Source organism: Calliphora vicina, chromosome 3 (assembly GCF_958450345.1).
Source record: "Calliphora vicina chromosome 3, idCalVici1.1, whole genome shotgun sequence".
NCBI classification, from domain to species: domain Eukaryota; kingdom Metazoa; phylum Arthropoda; class Insecta; order Diptera; family Calliphoridae; genus Calliphora; species Calliphora vicina.
Genome location: NC_088782.1, coordinates 119,758,039 through 119,770,827, shown reverse-complemented (window position 1 = coordinate 119,770,827; position 12,789 = coordinate 119,758,039). Strand labels below are relative to the sequence as shown.

Here is a 12,789-nt window from a genome sequence, read left to right as displayed (position 1 = left end):
TATAGCTGAAATCTTACAGCAATCGCGGTTCATTCTGTAGCTCAAATTTTACAGCAATCGTGGTTCTTTCTGTAGCTCAAATCTTACAGCAATCGTGGTTCGTTCTGTAGCTCAAATCTTACAGCAAACTTGGTTCATTCTGTAGTTCAAATCTTAGCGCAGTCGTGGTTCTTTATGTTGCTCAAATCTTAAAGCAATCTTGGTTCGTTATGTTGCTCAAATCTTACAGCAATCGTGGTTCATTCTGTAGCTAAAAACTTACAGCAATCGTGGTTCTTTCTGTAGCTCAAATTTTAGCTCAATCGTGGTTCTTTCTGTAGCTCAAATCTTATAGAAATCGTGGTTATTTTTGTAGCTCAAATTTCAGCTCAATTAAGGTTCTTTCTGTAGCTCAAATCTTACAGCAATCGTGGTTCTTTCTGTAACTCAAATCTTAGTGCAATCGTGGTTCTTTTTGTAGCTCAAATTTCAGCTTAATTAAGGTTCTTTCTGTAGCTCAAATCTTACAGCAATCGTGGTTCTTTCTGTAGTTAAAATCTTACAGCAATCGAGGTTCTTTCTGTAGCTCAAATCTTACAGCAATCGTAGTTCTTTAAGGAGTTCAAATCTCATTGCAATCGTGGTTCTTTAAGGAGTTCAAATCTTAGTGCAATCGTGGTTCTTTCTGTAGCTCAAATCTTATAGCAATCGTGGTTATTTTTGTAGCTCAAATTTCAGCTCAATTAAGGTTCTTTCTGTAGCTCAAATCTTACAGCAATCGTGGTTCTTTCTGTAACTCAAATCTTAGTGCAATCGTGGTTATTTTTGTAGCTCAAATTTCAGCTTAATTAAGGTTCTTTCTGTAGCTCAAATCTTACAGCAATCGTGGTTCTTTCTGTAGCTCAAATCTTACAGCAATCGTGGTTATTTTTGTAGCTCAAATTTCAGCTCAATTAAGGTTCTTTCTGTAGCTCAAATCTTACAGCAATCGTGATTCTTTCTGTAGCTCAAATCTTACAGCAATCGTGGTTCATTCTGTAACTCAAATCTTACAGCAATCGTGGTTCGTTCTGTAGCTCAAATCTTACAGAAATCGTGGTTATTTTTGTAGCTTAAATTTCAGCTCAATTAAGGTTCTTTCTGTAGCTTAAATTTCAGCTCAATTAAGGTTCTTTCTGTAGCTCAAATCTTACAGCAATCGCGGTTCTTTCTGTAGCTCAAATCTTACAGCAATCTGGTTCATTCTGTAGCTCAAATCTTATAGCAATCGTGATTCTTTCTGTAGCTCAAATCTTACAGCAATCGTGGTTATTTCTGTAGCTCAAATCTTACAGCAATCGTGGTTCTTTCTGTAGCTCAAATCTTACAGCAATCGTAGTTATTTTTGTTGCTCATATTTCAGCTCAATTAAGGTTCTTTCTATAGCTGAAATCTTACAGCAATCGCGGTTCATTCTGTAGCTCAAATTTTACAGCAATCGTGGTTCTTTCTGTAGCTCAAATCTTACAGCAATCGTGGTTCGTTCTGTAGCTCAAATCTTACAGAAATCGTGGTTATTTTTGTAGCTTAAATTTCAGCTCAATTAAGGTTCTTTCTATAGCTGAAATCTTACAGCAATCGCGGTTCATTCTGTAGCTCAAATTTTACAGCAATCGTGGTTCTTTCTGTAGCTCAAATCTTACAGCAATCGCGGTTCTTTCTGTAGCTCAAATCTTACAGCAATCGTGGTTCGTTCTGTAGCTCAAATCTTACAGCAAACTTGGTTCATTCTGTAGTTCAAATCTTAGCGCAGTCGTGGTTCTTTATGTTGCTCAAATCTTAAAGCAATCTTGGTTCGTTATGTTGCTCAAATCTTACAGCAATCGTGGTTCATTCTGTAGCTAAAAACTTACAGCAATCGTGGTTCTTTCTGTAGCTCAAATTTTAGCTCAATCGTGGTTCTTTCTGTAGCTCAAATCTTATAACAATCGTAGTTCTTTCTATAGTTCAAATCACAGCTCAATTAAGATTCTTTCTGTAGTTCAAATTTTAGCCAAAACGTGGTCTTTTTGGTACTTAAAATTTCAGCTCAATTAAGGTTCTTTCTGTAGTTCAAATCTTAGCCCAAACGTGGTTCTTTCTGTAGTTAAAATTTCAGCTCAATTAAGGATCTTTCTGCAGTTCAAATCTTAGCCTAAACGTGGTCCTCTGTAGTTAAATTTTTTAGCTCAATTAAGATTCTTTCTGCAGTTCAAATCTTAGCCCAAACGTGGTCCTTTCTGTTGTTAAAATTTCAGCTCAATTAAGGTTCTTTCTGTAGTTAAAATTTCAGCTCAATTAAGGATATTTCTGCAGTTCAAATCTTAGCCCAAACGTGGTCCTTTCTGTAGTTAAAATTTCAGCTCAATTAAGGTTCTTTCTGTAGTTCAAATCTTTGCCCAAACGTGGTCCTTTCTGTACTAAAAATTTTAGCTCAATTAAGGTTCTTTCTGTAGTTAAAATTTTAGTCCAAACGTGGTCCTTTCTGTTGTTAAAATTTCAGCTCAATTAAGGTTCTTTCTGCTGTTCAAATCTTAGCCCAAACGTGGTCCTTTCTGTACTAAAAATTTTAGCCCAAACGTGGTTCTTTCTGTAGCTAAAATTTTAGCTCAATTAAGGTTCTTTCTGTAGTTCAAATCTTAGCCCAAACGTGGTCCTTTCTGTAGTTAAAATTTAAGCTCAATTAAGGTTCTTTCTGCTGTTCAAATCTTAGCCCAAACGTGGTCCTTTCTGTTGTTAAAATTTCAGCTCAATTAAGGTTCTTTCTGCTGTTCAAATCTTTGCCCAAACGTGGTTGTGTGAACATAAATATCGAAAATGTTTTTGAAAAATAAAAAACTTGTGCACAAATTATTTTTAGTTGCTCTTTATTGTTTCACGATTATTTTAACAATGATTCAAATTGTAGATGTTAAAAGTGTTTAAGTTATGTATGTTAAAAGGAATGCAAAGAATGCAATACCGTTAGATTTTATGTATTTACTTAAGACTATGGTTAGCATAAAAAAAAACAAGTGTAAGCAAATGTAGGTACAAAAGGGATGCGACAAGAGCGACAAAGAATTTAAAATAATGAATTCATTAAAGGGAAATATAATTATTTAATTTTACAAATACTATGTGTTTAATATGTTTTGACCGAACATACTGCCCCCATTGAAAGGCACTTTCAATTAGCATCGGTAGGTAGAGGTGCAATTTTGTGAATGGACCGCCGGAGAACCCCTTTTGATGTCTTCAGGTCCACAACTCGTACTTTTCCATCACGACCTGGGATAGCTTTAATTACTCGAGCTAGGAGCCAATGCTGAGGTGGAATATTGTCTTCGTGAACGATAACAAGTGCGCCTTCTTTCACGTTTTCGCAAGCTTTGAGCCACTTACTTCTTTGTTGCAAATTTAATACGTAGTCACGAACCCATAGTATCCAAAACTGCTGTTTGAGATACGTAACTAGTTGCCATCGCTTTAGGTAGTTTATATTTTTGTAACCGTCTAGATTTTCGTCAGGTAGCGCCATCAAAGAAGAGCCAATTAACATGTGGGCAGGTGTTAGTGCTTCACCGTCATTTGGATCATCAGATCTCGGTACCAATGGCCGAGAATTTAAAATGGCTTCTACTTCGACAAGGATCGTTTGGAATTCCTCGTATGTTAAGTTGGCTTGAGACATGTTCTTGACGAGTATTGTTTTTGTCGATTTGACGGCGGACTCCCACAGGCCACCAAAGTGGGGAGAACGAGGAGGAATGAACGAAAATTTAAATCCTGTGATTGTACTGTAGTGCATTAGTTCCTTGATATTAGAATCATCGAAAAAGCGTTGTTTTAAATCTTGAAGTTTAGAGCTGGCACCAACAAAGTTTGTTGCGTTGTCACAATACAGCCTCTGGGGGATACCACGTCGACCGATAAACCTGAACTTTTCCATCAGCATCAAATTTAGTGTTCTTAACGAAGTGGTCTTCACACTGTTGTTCTTCTTCTGTGAGGACAGGTGAACGTTGATTGAATTCTTCAATTTCCCAAAAAGCTTTTAGTAATGAGTTCAGATCCTCACCTTTTGTAATTACATTACATGATAACGCACGTTCTGAACGTTGAGAATCTACGCTGCCACCAATGATCCACCCAAGGGATGTGTTTATGAGATTAGGTAGTCCAGCTCCGAGTGAAATTTTGCCATCGAGGAGCAACTCAAAAAAAATCTCAGAGCTAAATAACATGTCAATACGCTGAGGTATGTGGAATTGTGGGTCTGCTAATTCCAGGCCATTGGGGATGTTCCAATTTGTTGTATTTATTTTTTCTGCTGGGTGTTGAGATGAAATCGATTTTGTTACCAGAAAACATGTTGTCCACTCAAAATCGGAGACTCTTGATCTAATTGTAGCTGTAACTATAGATTTTAATTGGGTACGGATATCCGATACGCCAGAAATTTCTTGAGTCGATTTAGTTTGCTTTAGACGAAGACGATTTACAGATTCTTGAGTTATAAGGTTGACTTCTGAACAGGAGTCCACGAGGGCACGAAGAGGTTGTAGACTGCCGAATGAGTCTTTAACGAAAACAATAGCTGTTGGAAGCAAATTTATACGGCACGAAGTTGTAAGAAATGACGAAAATTTTGTAAGATGAGTAGAGGCTGGATTGGCCTGTGTTGGTAACACTGATTGGTGCGACAAAGACGATGATGGTCGAAAAGACGAATAATGTGGTTGCTGAGATGATGAATTTGAAGTGGAGTTATGCTGAAGCTGCGAGTTTGAATTAGATTGGTTTTGATTTGAAGAAGTGTTTGAATTAGTTGTTGATTGAAAATCTGGATTGTGTAAAGTTGTGTGGTGCGATATCCGACAAGTGCGACAACGGGATTTAGATGGGCATTGAGAAATGAAATGGCCTTTCCTAAGGCAATTTATACAAAGTTTTATGGACTTAACAGCATCGAAACGACGAGCAATCGGTAGCGACAAATAGGTAGAACAGCTTCCTATATAATGATCTTTAGACTGGCAGTATTCACAAAATGTAGTTGAAACAACGAACGACGACCCTGTACGTTTGGGAATTTGCCTTGATTTATTGTCATGAGGTTGAAATGAGTCCACTTCCGCATTTCGGCTTTCCAAATATTGACAACGATGAGTTAGAATTGAGAAACACTGTTGCCATGATGGTAGAGATTTAAAATCCTGTTTTTCATCATAAACTTTTTTGGACTCTCCATCAATCTTGGACAAAACAATATGTATGATAATGGCATTCATTACATCTAACTCAGAACCCAAAGAGAGCAACGAACTGCGAAGGGCTGAAACATTATCAAGAATTGAGCGTAGCGAACTAGCGCTTGGTTTGGTCATAGGAGTTATCGAAAACAATGAATTGATGTGATCGATAAATATTAATGATTTATTATCGTATCGTTCTACTAAGCTATCTACAGCTTTTTGGTAGTTTGACTCAACGACTTGAAACGGTTCAATAACCGCCAATGCTTGACCAGATAAGCAGTTAAGTAGGTAGTTGAATTTGTCTATAGTAGCAATGCTTGATTCGTTGTGAACTAATGTGTTGAAAGTACTTATAAATCTTGAAAACTCCGCATATTTTCCATCGAATTTGGGTAACTTGATTTGAGGCAATCGATTATGATGCGAAATCAATGGTTGAGTTGCATTCAAAAAACTTTGTTCGATATCACAAGAACCACGTTTATTATTCATAAAACTTACCAAAGGAGCCTTGGCAGATATAAAAAGTTCTTCAATATCCGATCGATTGGTATCAGATTCATCCAGTTTTTCAAATTGTGCTTGAATGTGACTTATTTGCTTGAAATAGGATTCGAGAATTTGCAGTCGGCATTCAAGAATGGTGTAATCTGATGTACTTCCATCTTTTTCGATTTTGGTTTTCATTTGCGTAATATTTCGTTTCATTGTTGTTCGTTGTTGCTTTAAAGAAGAAAGCGTGCTAACTCCAGAATCAGTTTTATCGCTGTTCATGTTGTCTTTATCAGTACTCATGTTGAGCTAAAGTTGATACAAATTGTGTTAAAGTTGATTAGAGTGTTAAAGTTGACACAAAATTAATAAAAGTTCAAAAGAATTTCAGTAGTACTATGCGTTGTGCAAATGTGCCTATCGTTACTTAAAAGGGCCTATTCATAAGTGCCAACACTATTTGAATTCTCCAACACAATGTACGCTTGTGTGTGTGTGCAATGTAAAGACAAAAATATATTAAGAGCGTAGACGGTGTAAATGATTTTATTTGTTTCACTTACTTGTTCGAAATATTTAAGAGTACTCTGCGAAGAGAAATCGATGTTGTTGTTGTTAAAAGATGATGTTTTATTGTATGTACAGAAGAGGACGGTGGCTAACAAATGCGATGAATACGATAATGATGTTGTTGGTGATGATAATTATGTTGTACGAAAAACTGCTGCTTGCTGGGAACTACACAATCGACGATAATGATGATGATAAATATTCTTTCTTGAAGAAATGCAAAAACGACGACGATGATAATAATCACGATAATGTTTATGATTTAAGTTTAGTTTGTATGAATTAAAACAAACAATATTTTATTTAGTTTAATATAGAAATGGTTATGATTGTTTAATTTATTGTTTAGTTTTTTTTTTTAAATTGTTTTATTTTCTTTAAACCACGATAGAACCACTATATTTTTATTTTATTTTGTCCTGTCACGGTCGCCAATTTTATGTGTGAACATAAATATCGAAAATGTTTTTGAAAAATAAAAAACTTGTGCACAAATTATTTTTAGTTGCTCTTTATTGTTTCACGATTATTTTAACAATGATTCAAATTGTAGATGTTAAAAGTGTTTAAGTTATGTATGTTAAAAGGAATGCAAAGAATGCAATACCGTTAGATTTTATGTATTTACTTAAGACTATGGTTAGCATAAAAAAAACAAGTGTAAGCAAATGTAGGTACAAAAGGGATGCGACAAGAGCGACAAAGAATTTAAAATAATGAATTCATTAAAGGGAAATATAATTATTTAATTTTACAAATACTATGTGTTTAATATGTTTTGACCGAACAGTGGTCCTTTCTGTACTAAAAATTTTAGCCCAAACGTGGTCCGTTCTGTAGTTAAAATTTTTGCCCAAACGTGGTTCTTTCTGTAGTTAAAATTTTAGCTCAATTAAGGTTATTTCTGTAGCCTAAAATTTTAGCTCAATTAAGGTTCTTTCTGTAGTTAAAATTTTAGCCCAAACGTGGTTCTTCTGTAGCTAAAATTTTAGCTCAATTAAGGTTCTTTCTGTAGTTCAAATCTTAGCCCAAACGTGGTCCTTTCTGTAGTTAAAATTTTTAGCTCAATTAAGGTTCTTTCTGTAGTTCAAATTTTAGCCAAAACGTGGTCCTTTTTGTACTTAAAATTTCAGCTCAATTAAAGATCTTTCAGTAGTTTAAATCTTAGCGCAAACGTGGTTCTTTCTGTAGTTAGAATTTCAGCTCAATTAAGGTTCTTCCTGTAGTTTAAATCTTAGCCCAAACGTGGTCCTTTCTGTACTAAAATGTTTAGCCCAAACGTGGTCCTTTCTGCAGTTCAAATCTTAGCCCAAACGTGGTCCTTTCTGTAGTTAAAATTTCAGCTCAATTAAGGTTCTTTCTGTTGTTCAAATCTTTGCCCAAACGTGGTCCTTTCTGTACTAAAAATTTTAGCTCAATTAAGGTTCTTTCTGTAGTTAAAATTTTAGTCCAAACGTGGTCCTTTCTGTTGTTAAAATTTCAGCTTAATTAAGGTTCTTTCTGCTGTTCAAATCTTAGCCCAAACGTGGTCCTTTCTGTACTAAAAATTTTAGCCCAAACGTGGTTCTTTCTGTAGTTAAAATTTTAGCTCAATTAAGGTTCTTTCTGCAGTTCAAATCTTAGCCCAAACGTGGTCATTTCTGTTGTTAAAATTTAAGCTCAATTAAGGTTCTTTCTGCTGTTCAAATCTTAGCCCAAACGTGGTCCTTTCTGTTGTTAAAATTTCAGCTCAATTAAGGTTCTTTCTGCTGTTCAAATCTTTGCCCAAACGTGGTCCTTTCTGTACTAAAAATTTTAGCCCAAACGTGGTCCGTTCTGTAGTTAAAATTTTTGCCCAAACGTGGTTCTTTCTGTAGTTAAAATTTTAGCTCAATTAAGGTTATTTCTGTAGCCTAAAATTTTAGCTCAATTAAGGTTCTTTCTGTAGTTAAAATTTTAGCCCAAACGTGGTCCTTTCTGTAGTTCAAATCTATCATTAATCGTGGTTCCTGCCGTAGCTGCCATTATATAGCGAATGAGGAAAGTCTAGAACATATTGTATGATTAACTTTTGAAGTTGGGGTTCTTTTCAAGTTGGGAATTTCTTCAATGTTGTTGACATTCAACTGTAAGCTACTATGAACTTTATGAACATCAACTGGCTGGAAATATTACAAGATTTCTTATTTTTTCAGCATGTTGAAAGTCAATTGATAACTATGTACATATAAATTCATTTTCTTCACAAAAGGATTTGTCGAATTTATAACAAATTATTTTCATAATTTTGTGAAACTTAACCTTTATGAAGATAAATCGGTTGCAATTAAATCGCATTTTGAGAAAATTTTTGCAATTTTCTGAGAAATTTTTAAGCATGGCGTATGATTAATATTTAATGTCAATTGGAATTAAATATTAAGTATACGTTTTAGTAACCTTTGCGGGTGAAAAACAAAAAAAATTATTGAAAAAAAATTTACCCACTCAACTTTCTTAATTTTTGATTCAAATTAAATAATTAAAAAATTTTAAAAAAAAACTAAATCTAAAATTATTTTTTTTTACGCACTCATAAATTTTCTTTAATTTTTGTTGGCATTTTCATTCTTTATTGCATCTTTGCTTGGCAAAAACCCAATTATATGTTTAGATTTATTTATATAAAAGTGATTACTTGTGAAAACATTAAAAAAATGACATAAAATATACAAGTATTCAAAGAACTTTAATACATTTTTGATGTTTTTCGTTTCGTTTCGGAGAAACACATTATTTTTTGATTTTATTTTATGTTATTTTGCATTAAATATATATTTTTTTTATACGTTTTCTTGATTTTCCATTTACTCAAGTGTCTGTGCTTAGAGTTTATACCTAAAAGTATGCCATAAAAATAAGATTAAATGAAGATTTAATGTTGTTTGCCACATCAAACGTTAAATATTGTTTAGACTTTTACACATACACACACATGAGTATGAGAGCATACACTCAAACATTTATAAGGATTAAGGAATATTTTTATACCTAAGTGTGTGTATTTTTTGTGCATTCCTCTTTTTAAATAATAATCATATAAAATACTGGTTTACAATATCGTTAAAATATAAATTTTAACCTCAATATTGTGGTTAATTTTCAGTTACTTGACTGTGGTCTTGTTACATGAGGTTTTCTAAGGGCATTACCTTTTTCTCTCATGCTTTAGTTGTGTTAATAAAAATAATAACAAGAAGTTTTCTTCGTTTGGTATTTAATATTTATTAAAATCAACAAGCTGTAAATAAAAGTAATCAGTTTAATACTTTATTTTATGTAATAAAAAAGGTCTCTTGCAATTTATTTTGCTTTCTTGTTAAAGAATTTTTATATTTATTAAACAAATTATATATTAAATTATTAAAACAATAAATGATGTTTGTAACAAGATAAATAACAAAAAAAACTTACAACATGTTTTATAAATTGTTATACAATTTCGGAAAACTGCAAAAGATACTAAAACGTATACTTAATATTTAATTTCAATTGCCATTAAATATTAATCATACGCCACCACATCAGTTATAAGCTCAATTACAAAAGATTTATCTTTGTAAAGGTTAAGTTTCACAAAATTATCAAAATATAATGATTTATTTAAAGACGGTCATAAATTAAAAACATCGTTTTGGAAGAAATTAAATTTATAGTTTTCAATTAACTTTCAACTTGCTGAAAAAAGAAGAAATCTTGTAATATTTCCAGCCAGAGGAGAATATTATAAAGCTCATAATAATTTACAGTTCAATGTCAGCAACATTGGACAGTTCCCCAACTTCTTCCGTTATATAATGGCAGCCACTTCAGAACCAGGATTAATGTAAGATTTGAAAGAAAGAGCCATGAACTACAGAAATATTGTAACAAGATAAGCAAACAAAACATAGAAGAAGTTTATTAAATTCTTATAAAATTGCTGAAAACTACATAAAATACTGAAACGTATACTTAATATTTAATTCCAATTGAAGTCTTAGTCTTAGTCTTAGTCTTAGTCTTAGTCTTAGTCTTAGTCTTAGTCTTAGTCTTAGTCTTAGTCTTAGTCTTAGTCTTAGTCTTAGTCTTAGTCTTAGTCTTAGTCTTAGTCTTAGTCTTAGTCTTAGTCTTAGTCTTAGTCTTAGTCTTAGTCTTAGTCTTAGTCTTAGTCTTAGTCTTAGTCTTAGTCTTAGTCTTAGTCTTAGTCTTAGTCTTAGTCTTAGTCTTAGTCTTAGTCTTAGTCTTAGTCTTAGTCTTAGTCTTAGTCTTAGTCTTAGTCTTAGTCTTAGTCTTAGTCTTAGTCTTAGTCTTAGTCTTAGTCTTAGTCTTAGTCTTAGTCTTAGTCTTAGTCTTAGTCTTAGTCTTAGTCTTAGTCTTAGTCTTAGTCTTAGTCTTAGTCTTAGTCTTAGTCTTAGTCTTAGTCTTAGTCTTAGTCTTAGTCTTAGTCTTAGTCTTAGTCTTAGTCTTAGTCTTAGTCTTAGTCTTAGTCTTAGTCTTAGTCTTAGTCTTAGTCTTAGTCTTAGTCTTAGTCTTAGTCTTAGTCTTAGTCTTAGTCTTAGTCTTAGTCTTAGTCTTAGTCTTAGTCTTAGTCTTAGTCTTAGTCTTAGTCTTAGTCTTAGTCTTAGTCTTAGTCTTAGTCTTAGTCTTAGTCTTAGTCTTAGTCTTAGTCTTAGTCTTAGTCTTAGTCTTAGTCTTAGTCTTAGTCTTAGTCTTAGTCTTAGTCTTAGTCTTAGTCTTAGTCTTAGTCTTAGTCTTAGTCTTAGTCTTAGTCTTAGTCTTAGTCTTAGTCTTAGTCTTAGTCTTAGTCTTAGTCTTAGTCTTAGTCTTAGTCTTAGTCTTAGTCTTAGTCTTAGTCTTAGTCTTAGTCTTAGTCTTAGTCTTAGTCTTAGTCTTAGTCTTAGTCTTAGTCTTAGTCTTAGTCTTAGTCTTAGTCTTAGTCTTAGTCTTAGTCTTAGTCTTAGTCTTAGTCTTAGTCTTAGTCTTAGTCTTAGTCTTAGTCTTAGTCTTAGTCTTAGTCTTAGTCTTAGTCTAGTTCTGTTCTGTTCTAGTTCTGTTCTAGTTCTGTTCTAGTTCTGTTCTAGTTCTGTTCTTGTTCTAGTTCTGTTCTAGTTCTGTTCTAGTTCTGTTCTAGTTCTGTTCTAGTTCTGTTCTAGTTCTGTTCTAGTTCTGTTCTAGTTCTGTTCTAGTTCTGTTCTAGTTCTGTTCTAGTTCTGTTCTAGTTCTGTTCTAGTTCTGTTCTAGTTTTGTTCTAGTTCTGTTCTAGTTCTGTTCTAGTTCTGTTCTAGTTCTGTTCTAGTTCTGTTCTAGTTCTGTTCTAGTTCTGTTCTAGTTCTGTTCTAGTTCTGTTCTAGTTCTGTTCTAGTTCTAGTTCTGTTCTGTTCTAGTTCTGTTCTAGTTCTGTTCTAGTTCTGTTCTAGTTCTGTTCTAGTTCTGTTCTAGTTCTGTTCTAGTTCTGTTCTAGTTCTGTTCTAGTTCTGTTCTAGTTCTGTTCTAGTTCTGTTCTAGTTCTGTTCTAGTTCTGTTCTAGTTCTGTTCTAGTTCTGTTCTAGTTCTGTTCTAGTTCTGTTCTAGTTCTGTTCTAGTTCTGTTCTAGTTCTGTTCTAGTTCTGTTCTAGTTCTGTTCTAGTTCTGTTCTAGTTCTGTTCTAGTTCTGTTCTAGTTCTGTTCTAGTTCTGTTCTAGTTCTGTTCTAGTTCTGTTCTAGTTCTGTTCTAGTTCTGTTCTAGTTCTGTTCTAGTTCTGTTCTAGTTCTGTTCTAGTTCTGTTCTAGTTCTGTTCTAGTTCTGTTCTAGTTCTGTTCTAGTTCTGTTCTAGTTCTGTTCTAGTTCTGTTCTAGTTCTGTTCTAGTTCTGTTCTAGTTCTGTTCTAGTTCTGTTCTAGTTCTGTTCTAGTTCTGTTCTAGTTCTGTTCTAGTTCTGTTCTAGTTCTGTTCTAGTTCTGTTCTAGTTCTGTTCTAGTTCTGTTCTAGTTCTGTTCTAGTTCTGTTCTAGTTCTGTTCTAGTTCTGTTCTAGTTCTGTTCTAGTTCTGTTCTAGTTCTGTTCTAGTTCTGTTCTAGTTCTGTTCTAGTTCTGTTCTAGTTCTGTTCTAGTTCTGTTCTAGTTCTGTTCTAGTTCTGTTCTAGTTCTGTTCTAGTTCTGTTCTAGTTCTGTTCTAGTTCTGTTCTAGTTCTGTTCTAGTTCTGTTCTAGTTCTAGTTCTGTTCTAGTTCTGTTCTAGTTCAGTTCTGTTCTAGTTCTGTTCTAGTTCTGTTCTAGTTCTGTTCTAGTTCTGTTCTAGTTCTGTTCTAGTTCTGTTCTAGTTCTGTTCTAGTTCTGTTCTAGTTCTGTTCTAGTTCTGTTCTAGTTCTGTTCTAGTTCTGTTCTAGTTCTGTTCTAGTTCTGTTCTAGTTCTGTTCTAGTTCTGTTCTAGTTCTGTTCTAGTTCTGTTCTAGTTCTGTTCTAGTTCTGTTCTAGTTCTGTTCTAGTTCTGTTCTAGTTCTGTTCTAGTTCTGT

The 12,789-nt window shown here is 33.7% G+C and overlaps 1 protein-coding gene across 1 annotated transcript; it reads right to left on the bottom strand.

Annotated features, from left to right (window-relative positions):
* Positions 1 to 3,872: 3,872 nt before the first annotated feature.
* On the bottom strand, positions 3,873 to 6,032 carry LOC135955715 (uncharacterized). Its single transcript, XM_065506072.1, has one exon. It carries the CDS (start codon positions 6,030 to 6,032, stop codon positions 3,873 to 3,875), a length of 2,160 nt encoding a protein of 719 aa, XP_065362144.1.
* Positions 6,033 to 12,789: the final 6,757 nt, after the last annotated feature.